At 44.5% G+C, this 27,648-nt stretch overlaps 1 protein-coding gene across 1 annotated transcript in view; it reads left to right on the top strand.

Moving 5' to 3' along the window:
* LOC104555510 (monocarboxylate transporter 2) overlaps positions 1-18,154 on the top strand; it is a 32,023-nt gene extending 13,869 nt beyond the window's left edge. The window contains exons 4-6 of the mRNA XM_010198968.2: positions 9,017-9,160; positions 14,101-14,976; positions 17,862-18,154. Of these exons, the coding sequence (XP_010197270.2) occupies positions 9,017-9,160; positions 14,101-14,976; positions 17,862-18,154 (1,313 nt within the window). The remainder of the gene's footprint in view (positions 1-9,016; positions 9,161-14,100; positions 14,977-17,861) is intronic.
* The last annotated feature ends 9,494 nt before the right edge of the window (positions 18,155-27,648 follow it).

The raw sequence follows: 27,648 nt of genomic DNA on the forward strand, positions 1-27,648 counted from the left end.
TATCTCCCTCACTGTGGGGAAGGGAGCTGCTTGCATGAGAGCAGGTTGCCTGTATGGAGCATCCTATGGGGCTGCAGTCCCATTCAAGAACCAGTCTCTGCGAGGCACAAGTCCTTTCTTTTGCAGATCCTGTGCTCACATGCTGCTGCTGTTTTTATCCCCTGCTGATGAGAAACAAGCTGCTGCAGAATGTGCTGCAGGTTTTTCTTGTTCTTTCACAGCCCTAAGCCTGTGAATTCCTACATAAGTGGCTGCTTTCCTAAAAATCAAAGGGGTTATCCGTGTGCGTTGTGCTTGGGTGATTGCACCATGGGCTTCCCATCATCTTCTATGTCTTAGGCTTAGCAGAGAAATGAAAGGGTCAGTACCTGGGCACAGTGTGCATTCAGAGATGATCAGCCCATTTCCCTTCCAGGAAATCCAGCACCTTTGTCATTGGGGTCCTGTGTTGTGTCTGGCCACTGTGTGGGCTGTCTCAGTTACCCAAGTGTGTCTGAAATGAGCTGAGCACCTCCTCTTTGGCCCTTAGTACCTGAGAGAGAGGAAGGGGAGGACAGATGATGTTTACAGTAATGTATCATCTGTCAGCCATGCTTACTTCCTACTTCCATGCTTACAGCATTGGTTCAACAAAAATTCTCAAGCAGGGCTTGCTTTCACTAGGATTTCCCCAGGCCTGTGCTTCTACATCTGGGTATTTTGTGTAGGCTGAACCAAAAGGAATACCTCTGATTATTCACCGTGGATATCTGGCATCCTGCCACCATGGCCCGAGCCCAGGCTCCTTGCATACTCACAGCTCAGCTGCCTGATGCTGGACTTCATCCTTTTCCTTATCATCACCACATCATTGACCTGCCAAGAGTCAATCAGCCTCCCTGTGTCATTGCAGCAAGACGTCTTCCCGCGCTGGGGCAATCCCTGGGGTAGCAGCACTATTACCATTGTGGATTTTGTAAAGAAGCCAGATGAGGAATGGTTTGATTTCTTTAATGGATGAAGCTGCAGATTCATATACCTCTCCTGACTCTCAGGGAGCACTCAGACCCTGCAAGGTCACCATGTATGTGCTTATATTTTTTATTTTCTTGAATAGCCCTGTTCTGTTTAAGAGTGATAACAGCACTGTGGCTTCAGGTGAAATATTTCTGTGTTCCTGGACTTGGGCACAAAGCTTTATCATTTTGCCCTTCATTGGAGCTAGCAAGGTCACCAGGCAGCAATAATAGAGATATGATAGTCCTAATAAAACCTGAGATTAATAAGAACTAGGGAGAAGAAAGTGAAGAGTTTTGGTTGGGGAGCTGTTAAGAGCAGGACTGAGCTTAACTTACTCCCTCGTGTGATGTTCAAAGATATGAAAGCTTCTTCCCCTGGTCAGTACAACATGTGTGTTGTGAGTGTGTGAGCGTGAGAGCTTTGATACCAACCTTCCAGTTGTGGGTTTTCTGCTTCTGCATGGCTCTCCAACATAACTGGGCTCTTGGTCAAATTATGTAGGGCTGCCTGGAGGTGGCCAGAAGCCTTTGGAGAGCATGGCCAGGCAGAGGCCAATTTGCTTGTAGAGCAGTGTGTTGAGGTTGGTACCAAAGGCTTGCTGATCTCAGGGAACAGGTACGTCAGCTGTGTCTGAAGCTCACATTCTGCAGCTGGGCTTCAAATGAGGGAAGGGATTGAAAGTCTGAGGTCCTGCTAAAGCAAAAAGTCAGCTAAGGAAATCATGGGGGAGAAGTTAATAACCAGGGAAGTGGTGACCTGCTGAAGGTCAGTGGCTGCGACCCGCTGTGAGGGCGAGATCCACACCAGCAGCCTGGGGAAAGCACTGAGTGCAGGCAGCTGTGTGCTCAGCACCTGCTATACCAGCCCCTTGCAGGAGAGGTTATTTAATTGCCTAAATACAAAGTGACATGAAGGACCTTGGCTCCAGCCCCAGTTTTGGAGCTGTGGCCTGTGGCTCCTGTGTGTGCTGTGTAATCTGGAAATTGAAATGCTGGAGCACTGACCAGATAAGATTGCTGGATAAGGAAGAGGACGCCGTGTCTTTCTGAAGCTCGGGCCTTGTTTACTTTGTTCTTCTTCTTTTTCTTCTCACCAGGATGCTGCGGTGGCAAATGCTTGTGTTTCTGATAGGAGATCAGGGTCCCTGGCTTCCCAAGGACATGCCCGGTGGGTGCAGGGGAGGGAGGGCTGCTGCAGCTTGGTTTCTTCAGCAGATCATTACACCCGCCGTCTTCTCAGCTGGATACAGGTCCAATCCTGCCCAGGAGACCCAGCACCACAGGGCTTGGACTGACCAATTTGGTGACCAAGTAACACATATCCAGGCAGTCTCTCTCATGCTTGGCTTGTGCATTTCACAGGGGCTGTGCTGAAACTGCAGCCATTGCCCCCTTTAACGTACAGACCATTTTCCTCATCATCCAAGCCTCCTTAAGTAAAAGTTATTTGCAGTACAAAGTAAAACTAACAGAAGGCATAGAGGCAGTTTAGGAGTGGACAGGTCTTTGGGAGCTGCCCTGTGGGGTCTGGCAGAGGTGTCTTGGATACCATGACTGTCACCTGAGCTGTTTGCTCGCTGCTGCTTGTCTTCAAGTACTGGTGTGCAAAAAAACTCATCTACACCAGCAGCTGAGACTAACAATGCACTGTATTATTACCAGGGATCACCAGTTCTTCTTCAGTGATCTGGAGCAGCGTGTGCAGGGTTCAGTTACCATGGGTCAGCTGGTGGACAGCAATTCTCCAGGCCCTGGTGACAAACACTTAAAAGCATAAGCCATCCAGGTCTTGGATCATGGATTTGCCTTCTAGCAAGGCAAAAGATGGAAAGGCAGCAGGTCTTAACCTCCTCATCCCTTTCCTTTTGCCCTCATCTTTTGCCCTGTGTTCTCTCAGCTCCCTTTCAGGCTGTGCATTGTCACTGGGTGCTGATTGCTGATGTTGATCCCCTGTCCCTTGGGAGGTGGTTGGATTCTGGCAGTGTGTTAATAACACAGGGGCACTTGCTTTCATTTGTGGGGTAATGAGGAGGCTGCTGTGTTACAATGGGCTGGTACCCTGGTGGATAAATTATGAGGCCAAAGGCAGTGTTGTTATTCCACTGAGGGAATGAGATTATTACTGAGGAAATTGCAGGCCTGCTCCTGTCATTGTTTTACTACTAGTGTAATAATAGACTTTGTTTTATTAGTATAAATGCTTTCCCCCCCTTTCCTCCCAGCTGAGCATGCTCTGCTCCTTCTTACATCCCCAGTGACTCCACATGGTCAGTGCCAGTTGTGTCATGCTGAGTTCCTTACTATTATCTGTGTTTTCACAGCAGTTTGGAACATATGAACTATCTGGGCAGCTCTTTTGGTGCTGACCAATATCCTTGTGCAATAACAGCTCTTTAGAGCCACTTGTCACTGTGGGAAAGTTGGGAAAGCTGAGCTGCATGATGCAGCCCCAGCAATGGAGCACTGGTGATCTGAGACCTGCCAGCACTGGGATCACTGGGGTCCATGCAGTGTTGCTATTTTATCATCTGCATGGCCATCAAATGTTCTTGCCAGCAGATATGGGATGTTTGCAGTGGCTTTGTGCTGCTTTACACTGTCAGAAGGTCAGTCTTGTGAAAGCAGGAAAATCCCCATGTTGCACAGAGGCCACTGGGTTATGGGATCAGTCTTTCAGGGTCTCTTAGCTGCTTCTCTCAGAGCCCTGCACAGAAATATTTCAGCAGAAATTCATGCAAGCCATGTTCCATCAAAAAGAGGAAAATCTGTTCCTGTTAGTATGGAGGAGAAGAAAATTTTAGTCCTTGTTAAAAATACGTTGGTGTTTTGCACCAGCACTGGAAGCTTTGCAGCTCATAAAAAATTCATAAGCTCATTGAGGAAAACAGAAAGGCAATTCAGGTGTCTATTTTCTGAGCACTGTCATACTTGCAAGAGTTTAGGCTAGTCTGGATTGATATTTCTTGTTAAATGCCAACTCTGCATCATGATCCTCTCTGGATTGTAGTTCAGTGTCTCGGGAAGAATAAATGACAAGATGGTTTGTCTTTGTGAAGGAGAAGAGAGGAGAGTCCAGGGTATTTTGCACCTTCTTTATGGTTTTACAGTTTCGCTTTTCAGGGTCCTTTTCACTTCTGCAAACACAAAACTCAAGGTGAAAAGTAATTGGACAAGCTAACAAATGAGTTGGGGCTTGCTGCTTCCCAACAGCGAGCTGCTGTGTTCCACGTGCCACCAAGATCAGCTTCTTTGACACGGCCTTTCATGTACCAGCTAACAATGAATGGAAATCTGCCACAGGTGTGAGAAAAGACAAGCTTTATACAGGACAGGCACTAAACCAGTGTGATTTATATGGGCTGAGGGTAGTGCTTTACACTCCATCAGTCTTCCAGGGCTGCCGTGATCCCAGCTGCATCTTTCAGGGATATTTGGTGCAAAGTGTTGCTCGCAGGACTGTAGTTTTACTGCAGGCAGAACCCGCTTTGTGTGCACCCTGCTCTGGAAGGATTTGGGGTGTAAGCAAGGTGTTGCTGAGCTGGCTTTCCTTGCTTTTTCCCAGGTGAGGAAGGTAGCTTTACGGGAGAGCAGTTCCCCAGCAGTGCCCTGTGAGCCAGGCGTGATGCAGAGCCACAAGCACGGCTCTGAGCGAAGCCAGCAACAGGATGAGGCCCAGCCTCCTCCCTGCATCCTCTGCTGTCTTGTGTCATCCTCTTGTGATGGATGAGAAATGATGGCCACAGCTGGAAGTTTGTCAGGAGTGAGGAAGCCACTTGCTGGGTTATGGAAGGAGCTGCCTTCTTCATAAAGCTGGTTGGGTGGAGATTCCGTCCCTTCCCATAGCAGAGCACCAGCTGCTACAACCCTGTATCAGTGGCCTTGTCCTTGTAATGTATTGGGGTGCAAGGGAGAGTTCAATTTTGCCTTTAATTTCCTTATTAAGAGTTGGGTTGCCCCATGGTGGTGGGGTTGTGAGGACAGCCCTGGCTGCTCTGCTCCCTGACAAGCTGTGCATCAGCGACACGCTCAGCAGCAGGAATGGCTTTTGCTCCTTGCTGTGACTTTTCAGGTCATTGAAAGGTCAAGACAGGTAAATGGCAGCCTTCTGAGAGCTTTGCCAGCTGCTTCTCTTGCCCTGTCCTCACCTGACTCCATAAATACAGAGGCAAAAATCACCTTGACTCCTGTGAGCTTCTCCCGCTGTTGACTCGCGGGAAGGAAGGATGATTTATTTTGGATGCCAGGACAGGGAAACTGTGGTTCCTGCACATTTGACCAGGCAGGTATTAGCAAGTAAAGGTGCCTTGGGATCTGAGCTGCACACATTGTTACCGTAATTGGTTTCTGTGTGGTAATATACAGCATCTTTATTCTTTTCATGCGGACTGAATAGCTGGTAAGTGACAGGTCCTTCTTTTCAATTCCACCGTGTTTCCAAGGGCTGTCACGCTTTTAATTTTTGCAATAGCTGCAAGCAAAGCAGTAATTGTGTTTCCTATTTCCCACAACTGCAGTGCTGCCTGCTTAATTCCTCTGCCTTGGCTTGAACTATTGAATGTTTTCCCCAAAACACTGCTGTAATGGTTATCTAATCCTTGATGGCTCATCAGCCCCCTTCAAGAAATACGTTGTGGGTGGCACGTGGTGGAGCTGGGCACAAGAGGTGTGTTTAGATCCCCAGGGTGTGATGCTGATCACTGCAGACATCTGGGCAGGCTGAGGGTGTACATGCCTGTGCTTTGTGCACCTGCCCAAACTGGCAGGGCTGGTGTGCTGAAGGCTGCACAGCTCTGTGACACGTTGTGCGTGCTGGTGTCTGCTGAGAGATGGGACAGTTTCTGAAGCGCTGATCCGTTGAAGCCTGTGGATGTTTCTGTGTGTCTGAATGATTTAAGTGGAAGTAATTTGGGGGATGTGATTTTGCATTTGCTGCAGTGCATTTGAGAGATCTGCTCAGGACTGTTACAAAACCTTTGGCCTGTGAGCAGCAGCTCAGGGAAGTTTGGTTTCTTGACTGTTTCAGTCCTTGGGCTGGAATCTCTGATGTCTTGTAAAGTGTAGGTCTAGCTGGTGCTTTCCTTGCAGGTTGAGCGCTCATCATGGCTTTCCCTGTGGACTCTCTACTGGCTGGAAAGGTTTAGTCTAGATGCTATGCTCTTTTTTTCTCCTAAACTGACTGCATTTAATACCTTAGAGGTGTCCAGTCCTCAGTCCTGTGTGGGTGAGGGTGCTCAGAGATATTAAACGCTGTCACAAATGTGTGCTGTGATTCTGTGTGCCCTGCATCCTTAAAGCAGGCTCACAAGACCTGAACTTAAGGTTTCAGATTGAGTAAGGAGAAAGATTTATGTTGATTCTGCAGTTTGTCACAGTTCCCTATGAGCTCAGCCCAGCCCAGGCAGATGACATCTTTGAGAGCAGAGTTCTGGCACCTAGACTGGCAAACAAGTGGGACTGATTATCCCTCTGTAAAACAGGTGACTTTGGTTACAGCAGATGAAGGCTGTTTGTGAAGGTCATGCAAACCTGCTGTAAAGCATTGTTGAGAGATCATCCAAGACAAGAGGAGGGAGCAACTTGTGGTTTAATAAGTGATCACTGGGAAGCTGGGATGTGGTTGAGGGCACTGCATGTTCATGGAGGCTGCCTCAGGAGAATAGGGATGGTGCTGTCATTTGTAAAACCAGTGGTTAGGGTACAAACTGTTGTTTTCCTTGACTCCAGTCTCTACCTTGGGTTTCTCCCATAGCTGGGAAGCAAAGCAGAATGTGTCCCACCCTCAGCCCCTTCCAGTTCATCACCTGCTGTCATGGTGCAAACCCATCTTTTATTAAGGCAATACAGTAGCTTATAGACTGGAGTGAGGAAGACATGGATCCATATTTCCCTTCTCCCAGGGTGGATACCACAAAAGTTAGACATATGTGAGCATTTTGTTTTACTTCTCATAGCAGGGGCTTCTCCCTCCAGGAACTGCCCCGAGTAAGACCAGGAGAGGGGCCTTAGCAGCAATCTTGGGAGCTTTAAATGGTGTGACATTTTGTAGTTTTGGGGCTAATGTGAAAGCCCTCTTCCAGTGCAAGAAGGTAATTGAAACCACATTTTCTTAGCTGAGTAATTAGATTGATTCTGGAGAAACGCGGAGATGTGGAAAATTGAAAAATGGAAGAGTTGTGTGCCCTCAGGCTGCAGATGAATATGTTGGTGCAGTTCCAAGCAACACTGGCTCGATCTATTAGATTACAGGACATGCTGAGACCAGCTCAAGCATGATAGAAGTCCGAGCCTCAACCAGGGCAAACTCTGAGAGAAAGGGGTCCCTTTCCTGCTGTGCTGATCTGTGTATCTCTCCCCAGAACTTCTCCTTGAATTGTGTAATGCTCTGTGCAGCAAAAGGATGCACACATGTGAATCCAGTTAAAGGATTAGGAGAAAAATCTCTCCACATAATTATACACTCACAGAAACTGTAATTGAATGGTACATTTGATGGGACCAGCTCACAGACCACGCAATTACAGCGATGCTGTTAAGACTGTGCCTGTGTGTATTTAATTTATGAGTGTTTTGACCTTAGACATCCAGTGGAAAGTATTTTACATGTTACAGATGTAACAATGGGCTTGATTCCCTAGATTAAAGCAGTCATGCCTACTGGGTTTTTTTCATTCTTACATGTCACAACAGCTGAGGAGTTTTTCAGGTGCTGCCAGCCATGCTGAAGGCATATTGGGGTTCCTGGCTCTCACTCAAGGCTGCTGTGGTTTGCAGGGTCTGGACAGAGCTCTGGTACTATTTTTGGCTGAGATTATTTAGGCAAAGGTAAATATCCTACCAAATGGCTCTGTGATGAGGTAGATCCCACAGTCAATCTCTTCAGAGATGCCCACAAGCTTAAAAACACCTATTTCCAGTAATCTGTGTGTGGACAATGTGGGCTGTTCATAACGGCAGGAATGAAGGCAAACAGACACACTGGGCTCTGAAACACCATTGCTGCCTGCTGAGTAGCACTAGAAAGTCAAGTAAGACACTAAATGCTGCCTGTTTCTCCTTGCCTCATTTCCAACATCATTTTTGCAGTTCTGGGTTTTTGAGCAGTATAGAATCCTTACATTTCATAGCCTGGCTTCTGGACTGCTCTTTTCTGCTCAGTTTGCTTTCTGTAGTTGTGACTTCTCAGCCTGATCTAACCTCAAAGCCGTCTCTGCTTTGAGTGGGAGGTTGGTTCTGAGACCTACAAAGTCCCTCCAGCATATGTATTATTCCATGACTGTGATTTTTACTGGTCCTCCAGCTGGTTGTGACTACTATAGAAAAGACCTCCTTTCTTGCCTCCACCATCCAACGCTGCTGGTGTGTTCCACTTCCTCAGCTTTCAATGCTTCCTTTTCAGTGTGCACAGTCTTTGTGAAGCCATTTCCCTCTTTCATGCTTTTGCACTCTCCTGAACCTCTTCTTTACAGAAATGCAAGACCAAACTGATTCTTTTGAACTCTGGCTAATCCATCATCCCAAACCATTTCTACCTACGCAGACTGATATTAAGATTTAATTAACAACTGTTCTGCTGAAGGCTCAATTGTGGTCAGCAGTATTGGAATTGCATTAAACAGAGGCATTAAAAATGCAACAGTGTGCGTGAGATCAGCCTTGTAATATGAACCAGTGCTTTGTGTGTATGGTTTAGCATCATCATAAATCAACAAGGTCCTACGTTGGGATAATGTGTTCACCTGATGTGTTATTGCCATTTGCCTTCTCTGATGACACTTCAAAGGCCTGGAGGCAGGAGCTGTCATTGACCACACAGCTGCCATGAGGCACGGGATGTGCTGCCATCTCCACACAGCACGGATCATCTTTCTTTTTTCCCCTTTTCTTCCTCAAGTCATCCTAGAAGCTGTCAGCAGCACCTCAGGGCCACTCATCTTGGAGATTTTCACCTGCTTTGTGTCAAACATGCCCTTCTGTCAGAAGACACGTACCTGCAGGGCTGTTTTGCACTCTTTCCCCAGGTCCCCTCAGCAGCATTTTGGTAAACCGCTACGGCAGCCGGCCGGTGGTTATGCTCGGAGGCCTTCTATGTGGTGTTGGGATGATCTTAGCCTCCTTCTGCACCAGCATCCTCCAGATCTACATCTGCGTGGGCTTCATTACAGGTAAGAGGAAAGCATCTCTTTTCCACCCACACTTGAGGTTCACTTCTGATGGCTTGGGGTGTCCACACTTGGGCACCTCAGCCAAACACAACGGGAAGCTGCTGAGATAAAAAGCTGGTGGGGCAAGGGCCCTTGGTTTTTAACTGCTCCAGATGAACTTTAGTGAAGAGTGTATCCTTTGCTAAGCACTGTGATCCTGGCTGAATGTGGTGTGCAGGACCTTGGCAGGGAATGTGCTCTTTGCAGATGAGTCCCCTCAGCCTGGGGCCATGGTGAGGATGGCCACCAGTGCCCTCAGCTCCTGCTGATGTGAATGTGGGTTGACTGCACTCTGCCCTGGGCAAGGCAAGGCCTTCCACATACAAATGTGACTGTGAAGAAAGCACCTGTGTTCCTGTATTATTGTGGTTTATCTTCCCTCTGTGAGATAGGTGAAATGAGATTTCAGGGGTTTGCTTTAGTTTACTTGCCCTTTGCTTCTTTGTGAGGTTGGGAGGTCCTTCATCTGAAAATAAATGCTGTTGGAGTGGATTGAAAATATGCAATATTCTCACTGTTGGGGAAAGAAAAGCCAAACCCCCAACCTGTATTTCCTTATTGAAGTTACAAGTTGCATTGTCTATATGGAAATAAGAATTTCCATCTCAGCAACCTAAACAATAGGAAGCATAGGCTCAGTCCAGCATCTTTAAAGCCTGTAGTTGCTGGGTTATTGCTTTTAAAGGTATATAGATTGGAATTCTCTGACTGTGCAGTACAGTAAGCATTTTTGTTTGATTATTTTGTCTAAGGTACAGCCAATGTTTTTTCCACTCCAGCTAAGACATCTGCCTTGAAAACATGACACAATGAGTTCAAAATTGGCTTTTGAGGTTGCAGGGTGTGTGTTTTAATGAATGTTCCCTATCTCTGCAGCCACATTAAGTATTGCTGCTTTCTGAATGTGACAAGTGTGAGCTCAACGTTTAAAATCAATAAAACCAGCCACTAGCAAAGTAAATTGGGACAGAAAGTTTGTCACCCTGTTCTCCTACGCCAATATTGCTTTATTAAATCTGTACAGTAGTGAATAAATCCCCGTGCAGGATTCCCTCTCTTAACCCTTACTCTGTCTAAGGAGAGTCACTGTAGATAGATGAAACTGTCATATTACTGAAAAAATAATCCTTGAACGAGATTACAGAAACAAAGTGATGGGCAAAAAAAAACCCCAAGGTCTGCCATGGCTGAGTTCAATATGAACTTGCACCATTCCATGCTAAAGAAGTGTCACAGGATCACAGAATCTCAAGGGTTTGGAAGGGACCTTGAAAAATGATCTAGTCCAGAGCAGGACTTCCTAGAGTAGATCACACAGGAACTTGTCCAGGTGGGTTTTGAATGTCCTCTAGCAAGTTGAGTGATGTTAGATTAGGACATGGAAACCATGAATCCTTTACTAAAAATTGTGTTTTGGAGAGCAGAAGGGGTTAGGCAAGGATCAAAACAGTGCTGTAGGAAGGCACCAACCCTGATTTTCAAAGATACTTGTCTAAAAACATGCCAGGAGGGAACTTTGTGCCTAACCCCAGTAGGCCTAGGGTTTATGAAGACTCTGTTTGGTTTTGGTCCCTGAATATCCTTGCAAGTCTGGTCCATTGTCCATCCCAGAGAGCTGATAGTATGAGCTGTGCTCAATGCACACATGTAACCCAGCTGGCAGCAACGGGGTACAGGGACAGACTGCCCCCATATCTCCTTGTCTTCAGTGCTGTGATGTTTCCTTGAACAAAGCACATGTTGTTTTGTACGTCTTTTCCTCCTGCTTGCTGAATGAAGGCAGTGGTATGAACGAGGCCTTAGCTAATAACCTGTCATTTCCAGGCATGGGGTGTGTGTGTGCTGGGGAAGGAATATTAATTTGAGAGAGAAGGGAAGATGCTTGTAATCCTGCTAACTTGCTTGATGCCTGTAATTACGCTTGAAGTGCTTTCTCTGGTCAGGCCTAACATGGAAACATTCAAGGGCAATTATGAAGCTGCCTGCTCATCCTGCAGCTGAGACAGCATTATTGTGTGAGCAGAGAGACTTCTGTAAAGGCAATTTGCAATGACTGTACAGCAACCTGTAAACATCACACTGTCTAGCCTCCTTCCTACTAGCCTAAAAGGGAAACAGACTGATGTAAAAGACTGTGTTCATGTAATTCATAGGGATGGAGATAATAAGAAGATAGTTGGTACTAGGAGGTCTCTGCTACAATCCTGTGCCTTTGGCATATTAATAGAAATCTCTTCAGAGTAGCAGAGCAGGAAGTATCTGTTTATGGTGGAGGGATTAGCCAGGGCAATCTCAATTGCTTCTTTCATTATGTCTTTTTCCATTTGCATGCAGAGCAGGGACTGGGCTCTGCTGGTGGAGGCAGCACTGAAACAACTCTGTCTTTGATGGCACCGAGCTGTGGGCTGCACAAGACACTTTGCATATGCTGTAAAACCCCTCTTCTCTTCCTCACTTGTTTCCCTATAGTGCTTAGATAAAGAAATGGGGTTTGTTAATTGCTGACCTGGATAGATGCCAGCCTGGATGCATGGAATCGGTGTTTTAGGCATGCAGCCTCTGCTGAGGTAGAAGCAGCAAATCTCAAAGCTAAATACAAGGCAATAACCACTGGTCAGAGCATAGTTCAATCTGTACCAATTAGGCCTCCACAAACTAAAATGGGATCTAGGGTGAAGCATGTTGACTAATTAGACTAGAGTCTTTGCCTCAGCTGTAAGTGTTGAGCACTGAAATACCTGGGTAGGATCTTCTCTTGCTAATAAAGTAAGAACAAGATCAATAACTACACAGTTCAGTCCTATAGGACCACTTATTTCCTTCTAATATGAGGAAGATGTATTTAATCTAAGGGAGGATGCTCCTTCTGGCACAGACTTGCTTCTTTTCATGCAACACCACCAACAGGCTTTCCTGTCCTGTCCCTTGGGAGAAAATACGGTTATTTGAGTAACAAATTCAGCCATGGAAAAGCTGGTGTACTTTCTGAAAACTGGAATGAAATGGATATAAATATTTCCAACTAAAGTCAGCCAAAGGCTTAAAGTAAATTGAAATTCCAGTCAGTCAATTTGAAACTCTCCAGATTTAATTAATGAGTAGAGCATGAGGTAATATTAAATGAGATTTGTCTGACTGGCAAATTAATGTTCACGTAATAAAAGATTGGAGTTGATTATGGTTTAAGTGGATAGCTGGCATCCAGTCTGGTTTCCCTTCTCCACACAACGTGTGGGAGGTCTCTACCAAAAAGGAGTCTGTGGAAGCGATGGTTCCATTTCTGCCTGGGGCAATACAGAGTTAAACCAAACTCTAATCCACTGTGTTGCATCTTCTCAGGTGAAAGACGATTCATTCCTGTATCTGAGCACCATCAAGGGTGTTCTCTAACCAAGGCTTCTTTTGGCTCTGTAGTACTTAAGTCAGCCCTCTCATGGGCAGGAGATGTGGTGCCTTATGCATTATGAGCAGGGTGTACTTCCCAAAGACACGTCCTACCAAACACATGGACTCTCTAGAGAAGTCCACGCTGAGAATGTTTTCCATGACGAGATTAACTTGAATATGTTGCCGTTTCAGTTTATGTTTTAATGAAAATAAACTGAAACCTCCAAGTAATTAAAGCAGAGTAATCTTAGACTTGGCAAAAACCATAATTTTGTCAAACTGTTCAAACTGGAGCTCTCCAACATCAGTTGTGTTCTGCCGCATCATTTGGATTCTGCTCCATCAGCGGCTAATGATGGTGTTCCTTAATTAATTTTGAGGACCTTGACCTTTCTAAATTCTCTTCTGTAAAGCAATATGCCTAATTATGTACTGCACAGTTAAACAAACTAATTATATAGACTAATGAACAAGAAAAAAATCTACATGACCCTATTTTCAGGATTCGTGTTCGCCGATGTAATCACTTCAAGGATTACATTTCTGCTTTGGTGTAATGTGGCTCATTCTTTCCTGGATGATAGGCTGGGAAAAGTGTGGCATGATTTTTAAATGTCATTTTGATGGAGTTCTGAAAATTTACCTTTTTAAGGAAACACTGCACATGGTAGAAATGTTTGAAGAGATTATTATATGCTAGTGCTCTCTGAGCCACAGAAAGCTGAGGCCAAACCAACGTTTGGTTTCTCTGCCTTCAGCTTTCACCTGTCCAAGAGAAGCTGCCTAACTGAGCAATGCAGATCTGTAGCACCATGAATATATCTAAATGCAATAAAATACATTTTAATTAAAAGAAACACTCTAGGGTCCTGTTTAATTAGCAGCACCAGTAGCTGTTTTACTGTGTACTCACAGACCTGTTCATCTTTTGCATCAGGCATGAGTTGCTCACACCACCAAATTAGGAGCAGCTGAGAGGGACGATGTTATTTTCTCTGCAGGTCTGCCTGCCTGCTAGCAGTGTTGGATGCCTACCCCTCATGGAAGAGGGTGCTAGCCCCAGCTGCACGTGAAAAGGATGCACTTTGTTGGTTAGCACTGGCCAAGCCAGAGCAACCTTCCTCAAACTGGGAGTTTTCACTTCTTTCTTTTCAGTAGATCCATCCTGTCCTCCAATAAAGCTGCTGTGACTGGACAAAACCAGGCTCCATTCCTTAAGGGTATAGTTTCAGTTGATTCTCTAGCAAACTTTCTGTGCTAGGTTTATCACCAAAGAGATTTACAGTGCAAAAGGAAGAGGTGTTTTCTGACTGCAGCTGTCTTTCTGGGATCTGGTTACCCAACTGTGGCAGCCAGAAGCTTAGGGATATGTTGGGCAAAGTTTGCATCCAGAGCGTCAGGTTGAAGAACCACCAGTGCACCAATTGTCCATGAATTTGTCTTAAACAATAAGCTAAGGATTAATGGGTCTCAAATCTTCCTTTGTGTATCTCAACTGTTTTGCTCTGTTCCAGGATTAGGCTTTGCCCTCAACCTTCAGCCATCAGTGATAATCATAGGCAAATACTTTTTGAAGAGGAGACCCATTGCAAACAGCCTTGCTATGGCAGGGAGCCCCGTGATGCTTTGCTCCCTGGCTCCTCTCAACCAGTTCCTTCTTGACAATTTTGGCTGGAGGGGCAGCTTTTTAATTCTTGGGGCAATTTTATTACACTGCTGCGTGGCAGGAGCTCTCTTCAGACCCATTGGGGCAGCCACAGCTTCAGTCAAAACCCGAGTGACTGAGGAGGGGAAAGCTGCTCTGGAAAAAAAGGTCACTGAGGATGCCATGGAAATGAATAGTCCCATGAATGTCCCAATGGAGAACAAAACAGAAGAGGAAGGAGGAAAGAACTGTTGTGAAAAAATCAATCAGTACCTTGATTTTTCCCTCTTTAAGCACAGAGGATTCTTAATTTACATGGTTGGAAACGTGCTCATGTTCCTGGGGTTTTTTGCCCCCCTTGTTTTTCTGGCACCCTATGCAAAGCATACTGGCATTGACGAATATTCAGCTGCTTTCCTCCTTTCAATCCTTGCTATTGTGGATATGTTTTCTCGACCTACCACTGGCATCATTGCAAACAGCAAGTGGATGAGGCCGCGGATTCAGTACTTTTTCAGCTTCTCCATTGCTTTCAATGGCACGTGCCACCTTCTGTGCCCTCTGGCTTCAGGCTACACAGGACTTGTCATCTACACTGTGTTTTTTGGCTTGGCCTTCGGCATGGTTAGTGCCATGCTCTTCGAAACGCTCATGGACCTGGTAGGAGCAGCCCGGTTCACGAGCGCCATCGGCCTGGTCACCATCGCAGAGTGCTGCACAATATTGCTAGGACCACCCCTTGGAGGTGAGTGTGGTTTCTTCCTCGTGCTTATATTTAGACTCTTGCAAGCACAGTTTGTAAGAAGTGATTGTAAATGTGTCTTCTCTGCTTCCCACCCACTGTTTTTCCACCAGTAATTGGAAAGAGAAGGCAGGTCCTAGGTGTCCCCTCCAACGTTCCTGTTTACTCCTTTCTGTGTAGTGCTCCAGTTGAAGCCAATAGTTTGGGGAGTGATCTTTTAGTCCCTGATCCCTTCAAACACCTGAACCGAACTTGCAGAGTAGGATTCCTGCAGCACCAAGAGCTTTTCACTCCTCTTGGAGATTCCTCCTGTTGCAAAAGACTGGAGCACGCCACAGTTCAATCACAATGCAGCACAATGGTTTGACCAAATCCTACTTTTGGCTCAAACCTAAGCCTTGCAATTTTTCTCTAAGGCTCTGAGTACTTACACTCAGGGAATTCTTTTATCTTAGTGCATCTGATAGATTTTGGATGGTGAGGTTTGAAATGTCAAAAGGCAGAGACCCTGAGATCCACACTGGTGAACCTCCAGCTGGGCTCATGGTCATCTGAAGATAAGTGTGAGCAGCGATGTCCTATGATTTTAACAGCCCTTCTTTCCCTCTCTAGCATGTGCTCACTTCTTTTTCTGTAACAAACATACCATGTCTGGAAGAAACCATATCTGAATCTGGCATTTGGCTCAAGTATAGTCCATATCAAATCTGAGTTGACTGTTAAATGACTTCATAGGTGACATCTTCTCAGTGTGTAAATACCATCCTATCTATGTGCCCTGTCCTGCAATTTGCATCTCACCTGTATGCAAGCTTGAATAAGTCATTTGGAAAGTGATCACCTTTAAGTATGCTAAAATGTTTAGTTAGGCTGTGGGTGCTGTCTGTATTTGGGAGTATAAAAGTTAAACTCTGCTAATTCTTTTGCTATGATGCTACCATAATAAATGTAAAGAATGCACAGGAGGAAGGCAGTTTAAACTCATTTTCTGCATTTTAAAACTGAGACCTGGCTACTGCTCTGTGTGACAGATCTTCAGAGCCATTTAATTCTTCATATCACCATGCAGTTCATACACTGTGATGGAAGCAGCTGCATCCCCTTGCTGTCTCAGAGATTTGGTGTTTAATTAATGACAAACAAAAGAAAACACAATTTTTAAATGACCATTTTCTGAATTATGTAATTTTCTGTGTGGAAGATTAAGTTAATGACCAGAGACTGCTAATGAAGCTAAAACAGTTCTATGTAATAATCAGTAATATTAGTTTTGTAGGGCTTTCCCCACCATTTTAATAAGCAGCAAATTTATTGGTTCTTTGGCATTTTAATAACCTACTGCAGGGTTCTGCTTTAATGAACTAAGTAAATTGTTCCCAGTGTGTTTTATGACTTTATCTTATTCTCAAAGGAAAAGAGGCAAGACTATCCTACTGTTGAATTTTCCAATACTCTACTCATTAAAACTCTCATTGAAACCCATTTAGGAGACCTCTAGGTCATCCTGATTAGCAGAGAAGGAAGAAAATGGTTGTAATTAGCATTTGGATAATGTTTCACCAGTAACATGAAAAACCTAGTGCATTGAAAATGGTGCACCGAGACATCTAGGAATGATTCAGGTTGGCCAAAGCCAGTTGAAAATGATTACTTTTGTGATCAAGAATTCTACTTGGCAGCCTTAAACATCCCTTGTTACTGTAATGCAGTGGGACAGATCATCATCATTGGCTTTGCAACATCAGAGATCTGTCAGGAAGTAATTAAAGGTCCCTCTTTTTAAGGAGAACGCACTCTGAAAAGTCAGAGAGCTAATGGACGATGAGCCAGTTTCAAGGAGGACTATCTGTACTGTGAAGGCCAGGTTAGGAGTGGATCTTACTTTAATTACATTTTGGGATGTTAAGAATGGTCTGTGTTGCACCAGTGTGTGGGAATTAATGCTCAGGATCACAATCCCAATCAGATTTGCATTACATTTTGACATAATGGAGAACACTGACATTTCAATTAAGCCATCTCCCTTCAATGACTCTGTAACTCCGTAGCAGAGGCATTAACCTTTCAGAGGAACCTGTCACATTTGTCTTGGCATTGGAATTATCTGACGTTGACAGCATCATCTTTGCTTTCCCTGGAACTAATGTTTGCCAGTTTCACGCAGTGCCCTTTTGTCTTCAGCTCATGAGTATAATTGCACAAAGGGCAGCTGTGACCAAAAGCTGAGTCCCTTCTAATGCTGCTGAATGACCCGTGGTGGAATAAATTGGAGGGTCTTTGTCAAGAGTCTGAGATGAGACCCAGTGGCCAAGTGCCATCTCAGGTCTATCTGAAAACTACTGCTGTTGTTGGCAGCTTTAGGGCTACCCAGCAGTCACCTACAAATCTCCTTGTAGGTGATCATTGGAGTCAGTGGAAATTGCCTGTCTGCAGACTCGGTGATCAGAGGACATAGCTTATGCATGTAAAAAAGCAGATGTGTCTGAAAAGTCCAGACTTTGCAGTGTAAGTTCTCTGTCCCTTTCTGCTTAACTGTACAAAGTATTGGCAGTATCACCTGTATCACCATTAACGACCCACAGGCTCTAATAGTGGACCCGCCTGGACATGTTCCTATGCGACCTGATCTAGGTGAACCTGCTTCTGCAGGGGGGTTGGACTAGATGATCTCTAAAGGTCCCTTCCAACCCCCACCATTCTATGATTCTATGAACACATGTGAACTATCTGCAGGATCAGAGAATTTGTGGAAGAGATCAGAAGTCCAGAAAATGTCTTATTTTATCCTAAAGCCACAAAGCTGTTGTTTTGTATTTAGGATCTGAAAATATAATATTGCCTTAATCTCTAAGTTTTGTGTTGTTTCTTTTTAAATGCATGTTTTACAGGAACTCTGATTGATACCTTTGGGGACTACAAATATATGTTCATTAAATGTGGAGCTGTGATGGTCCTGGTAGGAGCTTTCCTGTTCATCATGAATTACTACAATTATCGAATGCTTGCCAAGGAGGAAAAGGAAAGAAAGGCAAAAGAGGACGATCCTGAATCTGTAAGGACAGAAAATGAAGGCAGAAATAACTGGGACAAAGAAACCACACAGGGTGGACCTGAACTGGAACCTTTGAGAGAGGAACAAGAAGGACTAAAGAAGCAAGTGAATGGCACAAATGAATTTTAAACCTGATCTCATGGGCTGAACTTGCTTCTGGGCTGCTGAAGTGGACACCAGCTGTGAAATCACACTAGGTTTTTAAATTTTGCTCTATGCTCTTGCCACATTCTCTGCTCCTCTTTGTTGTAGGAGAAGACCAGAACAGAAACAAGCTAGGACACAGTGCAGTAGTCATTTGTATACCAAAGGCCCTGCAGACACTTCTCTTCAGATATTTCCCAGAGGGGATGAGTAAAGGTGTAACTGCCACCCCACCTTTCTTCCCTGTACTACAGTTCTACTGAGTGAAAAGACCAGTGGCCATCAGAGTCGATGCAAAGCCCTTCCAACAGCCTGACTGGGCTTTGCATTGAGTACTGTGGTGTGGAGATCTCATCATGCACTCACAACTGTTTCACTCTCTTGGACTGCAGTGTCAGAATTCTCCCAGGGATTTGGTGCTGCCTTCCATTGGCAGCTGCACTGCGACTTGCACCTCTGTCTCATGGAAATAGAAAACAGACCTTACACTCCTCTTATTTACAACAGGAGAGAGCTGCTTGAACAGAACATGGGCAGGACATGCCAGTGTATGAGGTGGCAGCATGGCAGCTTGTGCTTGTGGCTGGAGCATAGGAGCATGGAGTGGCTGGACTTCCTCAGGGATCTCTACATTGAGCAAAATGCCTTGAGAAAAGTGACATAATGCAGGGCCCAGCATGAGGCTGACATGCTACAGGAGTCCTTCCAGTCCTTGGGACGGGGCAGAAATCTTGTCTTAAAGGACTTAAAACTTTGATCTACATGCAAACAGCACAAATTCCTTGAAATTCCCCCTAGGTGGTTACAAATCCTTATTATCCAGTAGCAGAGTGCCTTCTGTTTCTAGCATGCTTTTTCTTTACAACACCCTGGTGAGGCAGTAAGCACTGTTACTATTCATTAATTGTACAAATGAAGAGCTGAAGCTCAGAGAAGCTGTGGGCATCAATGCATTGATGAACAAAGCTGAGGAATGCCAGAACTGAGATGGGATCCACTACCCTGAGTTAGGTACCTAAAACCTCTGCTGAGCACAGGTATCCCTCTGCTAGAAAGAGGGAATACCATGGATAGTCATGCTTTAAACCACAGCCCTCTCTGCAGTGCAGCCTGCTTACTCTGGGCTTCATACTACTCAAGAGTAATGATTTTAAACAGTGTCTTAGAGCTGCAGCCCTGTGCCATGTTTTGGTTTTTTTAACCTAAGTTGCACTTGTGCTGGAGGGAAACTGGCCACAGCTGCCTCCCCCTTGTTGGAGCTGGGTTGGGCACCTCCCTGGTGGTGATAGCACTGCAATACCTGCTGGGCTCCTGCCATCCTGCTGTATGAAATCAAGTTCCCTGAGGTCAGTGATGCAGAGCTGGAGCTGAGGCCATGCAGAAGGCTGTCAGCCAGTGGTGATAAATTTGAGATGGGAAGATCTGCACTCTGACAGTAAGCACTGGTGTGTTTTATAGTGAGCAGCTGTTGCTGAAGAGCCATAGATGCTGAATATGGCATCATGTTGTTAAATTATAAGCCTTTTGTGGACTTAGCTCCAAGTGACTGGATAAGAACAAGGACTTTTCAGGCAGGTCACCCCAATCCAAAGGTAATACCTGTCCAAAGGCTACTTTTCTTCCTTTTTTTTGCTTCACTGGTACCCTTATGTGATCAGATAGTGTTTATTTTCCTTTATCACTGAAGATCTGCATTTAATTATCACTTGTGTACACACTGTGAGGAATGGCATGTAAAAATACTTCCATAAATAAAGTATACTCTTAAATTTAGATCACTCACATCTCCTTGTATAAACCTTTTCCATGAAGGTTTTTAGTCCACTGAAGAATAATGGTCTTTGGCCATTGATTTCAGTAGGACTTAAATTTTATCCTCATGTAGTATCTTACCTCAGAAAACCAAAATCTATACAAAATCTTTGGCTGTCATTGATGTATTTTTAATGTTCTTTATTTCTGTCAATGATATTTCAGTCAAAAAGCCATTGACAGAAATGTCCCAAACACTTTCCTTTATGGAAATTTTCATACTCTTAATAAAAACCTTCTTAAAAAATGAAGCTATTGTGATCTGTAGGGTAATGCTGCCTTTCTGCTCAGGAAGGATGTATCCTCTTAGTGTTTCTAGTCCTGGCTCAGTGTACATGGCAATACAACTCTTGGTCATAGTTTCTTATTCCTGGCCAGCTCATTGCCACACAGTTTCATTGACATTTTCAGTCTCTGGACAGCCTGACTCACAGCTCCAATTACGTGAGCCCATGAATCTGAAAACAGCTGAGAATAATCTGTTAAGGATCTGACAAGATGTTTTTCATACCTTCTCACCAGGTTGTAGCAATTAATTCTAGGAACAATGACCAGATCACCAGCTGTCCTTACTGCAGGACCTGATGCTAAGGATCTTTCTCTAGCACAAACCTAAAGCAAACTTTTAGATCATAAAACTTTGTTAACAGAGTTAACAAAAAGGCTTTCTGTGCTGCTGTCTATGAAAATCCTCTGGAAAACCGACACCTTTGTTCACCTGTCCCCGAGGGCAAAAAATGCTACATTGGATAAGTAGTTCTTTCTTTACAGCTTAGAAGCCTTCTAACATTAAGCAGCTACTTCATTTAACCTACTCAACCTCCTGTCATAGAAACATATGCTGTCTTTAAGATTATGGCACTAGTTCTATCATGTAAGAAGCCAGACTGTTTTAATAGAATCATGGGGATTATGGCTGGTTTTCAGTGGGGGGTGGCCTGTTACCCTGCCTCCTGGTTCAAACCTCTGGATCATGACATCTTGCTAATCAGTGCAGCAAAGCAATGTCAACCTTGTACTTTTAAGCATGTGAGTAACCCTAGAAATGCTTCACTGAATCAAATCCTGTGAATATGACACCTTGCAGGCTCAAACTGTAACTTAGGCTTGGAAAACCCTCAAACTTCCCTAAGAACATTTTCAGTTATTAAAAATGATCAGTACAGAATTAAATATCCAGTAGAAAAAACTCCTGTAAAGGAGTAGAAGCTGCCTGTGCATTTAATTTAGTGATTTGTGTGGCTAATTGAACACAATATTCATATTTACATGCATGCTTAAGTCTGGAAAGCACCTGTGTAGGAAAATCAAGAGGTGTGAGTGTTGTACCATAAGCGTGTACCAGGCACAGGGGGTGTATTTGGGCTACCAGACATGCAAGGATGATTGGTAATGCTTTCCATGGAGTGCAATTAATAGACATCTTTTATATTTCATTAGCTTGTGACCTTATTAGAAGCAGTTGCCCATTGTTTCCAGGGTTACTTGAACAAGAGCCTGATTTTGATGCTGAAGCATTACTCCCAGCAACACAGCACTCCCTGCAGCTGCCTCCTCCTGATGAGGCACAAAGGGTGTGTGATGAGGAGGTGTGACAAGTACCAAGGATTGCATTTAGCATTAGCCCACATACTCATTTAGAGGTCCCCTCGCTTTCCCCCCTCAGTATATTTAGATTTCCAACTTTAAAGGCATGGAGGGGGAATTCAAATCAACACTTAGACTGAAGTGGCAAAGTTTGTCCACCTTCCTGCCTCTAACAGAATGATACAGCAGTGACTATGCCATGTGCTGGACTGCCATGCTACTATAAGGGGACATTATCTGCCACCATACATTGTGCCACATACTGGTTTGCCACACAGACTTCCTTGTCTTGGCCTGGGAAAGGGTGACACAGACTGCCCAAGAGCAGGGCTGAGGGGATGCAGATCTGCAAGGTCAGAAAATGCAAACTACAAGGAGACCAGAGGAGTCTGGAACCACAAACGAGTCGAGGGAACTCACAAATGAGTAGCAATAACTGTGTTAAAACCAAACAAACCAAAGAATGAAGTGCCAAAGTATACACCTGAAACATGCAATCGTTTTAGACAACACAAGACATTATTCAGGAGGACAGTTCCTGTGGCAGCTGATGCCAAATTTATTGGGCTCTGTTCAGAAAATGCCTGGTAGATAATACAAATGCATTCAGATTACATTGAGGAATGAATTTAAAAGACAAGTTTCATGCCCTCTGTGGTGACAGTGACATTGACTGTAAAATAGTACTATTTAGCTGTATCAGAACCCTCTGAGGGTGTTTTGATGAGTGACATTCATTACTGTCAGCAGAGCTTCCCATAATGGCAGTGCAGCTCTGAAACAAAGACCTGATTTGCCGCCTGCTTTGGCACTCACAAAAGTATTGTCGGGTTTTGTTTGTGTTTGGAGAGAGGCTCATTTACATTCTGACACACACACACACACACAAATAACATAGGTAAATGGGATCTTCTGTGTCACCATGGTGAAGTCCCTGCTAGCACAGCTAACGGCATCATGTAATTCCCCTTTAAACATACAACCCATTGTCCTGCAGAGCCAGGAGCCTGTCAAGGTGTGACCCTGCTGAGAAATTTATGCCTGCAATGTCAGTGTGTCTGCAGAGGTGTCTGGAGGTTTAGACAAACACAACTCTACACACCTGGAGATACTCAAACCCTGAGCTCACCAGTCAGACTGTTAGAGAGGGTATTTGTACGAGGCAAAGAACATACCTCCTCCCTCCAAAAGACAGAAATTGGATCAGTATTTTAAAATGCTATTTTTTTTAGTGTTTATTTATTTGTTTATCTGTTACTACTTCCAAAACATACTCTACATCTCTCCAACTCCAGTGTCCCTGATGAATTTGGACTGAAAATGTTTCCTCTCATGACTGCCCTTTCTTTTCTCATTTCAGACACGTTAACTTTTCTCTGAACCTGCCTGTCAGGCATGTTGTTTCTGTACTTTTTAAAAGCATTTCTTCCCCCTATTCCAACAGGTTTTTTTAAACACTACAAAAGTCACTTAAGAGTTATAGATGATATTTGAGTCAGAAACTCCAAATGAGATTTTGCTGGACAGCCTAAGAAACCCGTTAGAGTGCAAGCCAGGCGGGGAAAGCTTCGAAGGAGCAGCACCATGCCTCTAGCAGCAAGGACAGGGCAATTCATGGAGGGCAATTCACAGACACTAAGATTCATCCTCTCCAAATATAACAGGTCTTCCCAGTGTTCTAAAGATTCATCTACATGTTGATTTCTCTGATTTGGCTGTGCCCGTCAGCTGTCTTTGGAATGTGAACACTGTAAAGGACCTTCTCTTCAGAGACTGCATGTCCAGCACTTTAGAAACTGCTTCTTTGCAAAGGCTTATTAAAATCACACCAGAAGCTTGTGTTTAGCTGAATTAGTTTTCCCAGCCAATGCTGTGGGAAAGGCCAGCCATGGTCTCAGCAGGCCAGCATATGGCTTAAAGCCTCTTGGTGAATGCAGCTCTGTTTTATGTCTTACCTATTAAGACATACGTGCCCAGCTGATTGTAGGAGGGATAAGAAGGAAATAGCTGTATTGCTACAAAAGCAGCTAAGAACTATCTTATGCTGGAAAGGATGGGGATGTTTCTGAGTGCACACACTGGACACTCGTGCGCTTTGCCCATAGGAGCCAAAGTCTGCATCTACTTCAAACTATCTGATAGTCCTCAGCTGCTCCTGCCTATCATCGTACCATGATAATCTCTGAATGGTCTGTTTTTCACTACTAACAACTCCCCAGCCCATGACTTTGTCAATTTTCACACCAGTCTAAATCCATGGGAAGAAAAACACCAAGAAACACAGGCTTCCCATAGGGTCTCCGCAGTCCTTTGGACTTCTGTCTGCTCAATGCAAAAGTGTCCCACTAAAATGTATTGCACAAAGAAACTCCCACCTTTTGTGAGACCACTCCTGTTTCAGATATGCCACTGAACACAAACATCTTTCCTTGGTCAAATCCATTGGCTCCTGAGGAGGGGAAAATATACACTCACCAAAGACATCATCTTCAGGGTCTAATTCTGACTCAAGTCAGACACCTTGGATTTGTTACATGCCCTGGATTCCCTTTGATGTGAAAGCAGAGTCATTTGGTGCCTGCTGCTGGGGATGGATGAACTGGTGCAACTAGAATGAAGCAAGGACAAGCACTTCCCTGCTGCTGCAGGGCTTGGCATTCCCTTTCTGGGCAGATGAGATTCTTAAGCAGTTTTTAAATGGTACATAATCAGCCCTGGCCATTAGTTATGTCATCTGATCACAAAACAGAACTGTAGAGAAAGATCCTTGGGATATCCAGGAGGATCCATGCATTATTGAGTGAAAGTACACAGACTCTAGCTATCACTCATTCATACCATGTATAATAAATACTTGTTGAGCACACTTGCTAAGTCTAAGTATTCACCTGGGGGCTGAGTCAGCAGAATTCACTGTCCACAGCCTGGGTCTCCTTTCCATTCTTCCAGACAGGACAACCCTCATAATGAAGTTATCTCACACCTGGAACATGATGTATGATTCATATTTCTTACTTCTTTGAATTAGTGTGGGGTTTTTTTGAGATCTCTCAGCCCTAAGTCTGTGAATATTTATGTGGTGGAGAGATTTTCTGAGCATATGTTCCTTCATGAGATGTTGTGTTGTCCAGAAAGCCTGTCAAAAGTCAGTCAGGTAACAGTACTAGTGGGGTTGGTATGGGTAAGATGAATAAATCCAAGAACTCAATGTGCTGCTTAATTAAGACCAAAAGCAAAAGCACTCAAAGGGTGAGCTACAGTCATGTAGGGCTTCTCCTGCACACAGTGCAAACATGTCTTCTGCATTATGGTATTTAAACTGAGGAACAAGAAGGAACCATCACCTCCATGGATTGACTTAGAAAATCCTACATATCCAGAGGGCTGGTGTCCTTCTCACCAAGCTCAGTGCTTTGGAAAATAGCCTCACTCTGTTCATCTTTTTTTTCTTTTCCTCATTGTTAGCAAACCATTGCATTGGCTGGAAAGACTCTGAATTAATTTACCCACTAGGTATTTGTCCTCTGACTTCCTTGCTACAGATATCCTTCAAAATACAGTATCGTGTAGCACATTCCAGTATGAAACATGAGGCATAATGATATCATGATTTCAGCTTTCAGCCAGAGAAGACAGTAATTATACACCCTATAAACAGAAGTGCAGGGAAGCAGCTTTGTGATTACAAAGTAACGAAGCTGCAGCTAATTTACTTGTATTCTGAAGTGCATTCAAAGTTAGCAATTAGGGCGAGTACATGATGAGACATTTACCTTCACCAATACCACTACAGTTACCTTCAAACTGTGTATTATTTTTCACTCATGTCTATCATGAACCTAGATATTTTCCAGGGATTAATGATAGGCTGTGAAAAGTTGATAGCCTGAAGTTCAGCAGAGAGCCATTAAACTGGCCTGGTCATTAATCCCTAGAAAATATCCAGCACCAAGGTTGTTATAAGGTGAATATGGAAAATAACTTTGCACTCATGTTGACTTTTGTCTTGGCTGTTATGTCTTTGACAGTGTGTAGAAACAGCACCCCAATTGCAAGTGATTCCCTCTCCCCTGCATTTGCAGGTGCTTCGTATTAAGTGGATGAATCCTTCCTAAGTTCTCCTTTGTACATCACTGAGGGCTGCCAGTAGAAGACCCTGAATAGGCAGTTTGTATTCCAGCCTGTCTTAGGCACAGTTGTCTGGAAACATTTGGAGGTTTAATTTTAGGCTGAACCTCCATTTTTCTGAAATGTGTAATTCCAGTTTCTCTGAGCTGAGAAACAACACTGGCAGCTAAGTAAAAATATCCATTACCAGGGGAATATGTAAAAACACAGTTTCATCAGTCATCCTGCTCACACAACTCCCTCCCAGAACTGAGATGGTAATGAAAGTAATTTAACACACATCTATAATTAATTTACTACATTCTTCCTACTGATGGCAATCATCTTACCTAGGAAAGTTCATGAAATGGATCTTAATGCATAAAAATAGAGATGGAAAAGCATCAAAGGCAGCTAAATGTGGTTTGCTTCTAAGGATGTCAGCAGTTAAGCACCGTTTGGAGAAATGTTTGGGGGCTGATTTAGCAGGAGCCATTACCTGTGAGAAATGATGGTGAGCACACAAGCTGAGCAGGGCTTTCCCCTGGACATGTGCAGTTTGTGAGCACTGATGAGAGCTGCAGCCCTTTGCTCTGGTGCTGCTGTTTTGCAGAATGTGAACACAAGTGTGAGTGTAGGCTCGAATAAGTTTTGCAGAAGGGGACAAAGCCAAAAGTAGCACCAGGGGCATGAACTGCAGAAGCTCATGGCTTTTACTCCAGTGCCATTGTAAGCCATAAACCCAGGCCTCCAACCTCCCATTGGAAGGACAGCTCTGGATAACATACAGAATGTCCAAATCTGCAGATGTATCTGGGCACTCATGCAAAGAAGAGATGTGTGTGACAGAGTCCTATGTATATGTGTGCAGGCTGCTTCTAGGGCTTCCTATTGGCTTAAAAGCATCTTGGGGTTGCTCTGATATCACTGGGTCCTTGTCTACTAGCCATTCTCATTTCACCAAAGGTGGCTTTTCTACACATCCATGAGCCCCACACTCAGCTGGGCTCTACCCTCACAGTGTGTCTCCACTCCTAGAGCAGCAGAGAACTACTTGAGACCATCAGGCTGACAGGAACTCTTACACATCTACAGACCACAACCTTCACATCCCAGAGGCCCTACTTTTAAATGCAGATCATTACATTATGGCTTTAATATGAGCTGGAAAACCTAGAAAAGCAGAAACCCATAACATGTAAGGAGCTTTTTAAAGTATGTCTTCCATCACTGTGACCTCTAAATGAGGGAGTACAGAAGCCTTACATGGATGATGAGTCAGAGGAGGAAGAGCCACCACTCCCTTTAATACTCACTTCAAGATGGAACACAGCCTGTCCTGCCTGACTGCAGAGGGGGAAGGAAACCCTGCTTGGGAAAACACTTCTTCTGTGAAAGAACCCCAAATAGAATGGAAATAGGGCAATTCTTTCATTCCCCTATGCTTGACTGTGCAGGAGAGCCCACTGAATGGACAAGTGGCCTCTGTAGCCAGGATTAGTAGTTGCAAGAGTGGCTGGAAGGGGAGGATTTCTCAGCAACAGGCATTTTACACAGTCTTCTTCCTCCAAGTGCAAAGCTGTTGACTGGTTTCTCCTTAATGCCAGAAAGAGCAGGATTTGTCAGGCCTGTGCTGCTGGAGAGAAGCATGAATCAGCCTGAGGACCTGTACAGACAGCAGCAGGTTGCTGCAGCACTTTTTATTGCCTGTTGGCTGTCACACAGGCTCCTCATCCCAGGGCAACAAATGCTTTCAGTGCTGGCTGCAGGAGCTGGGAGAGGGATGGCAGAGGGTAAGATGTATAAAATGTCTCTGAAGTGGGCAGAAGGCACTCAGGATTGTTCTGAAATGCTGGGGCATGAGCCCTGAATACCTGCTTTTTACAGTGCCCTCATGACAGGAGCCTGGGAAAGCATCTTCCCCATCCAAGCTGCCCAGCTCAGCCCTGACCAACTCATGGCATGAACTACTA

This window comes from Colius striatus, chromosome 15 (genome assembly GCF_028858725.1).
Source record: "Colius striatus isolate bColStr4 chromosome 15, bColStr4.1.hap1, whole genome shotgun sequence".
Taxonomy (NCBI): Eukaryota; Metazoa; Chordata; class Aves; order Coliiformes; family Coliidae; genus Colius; species Colius striatus.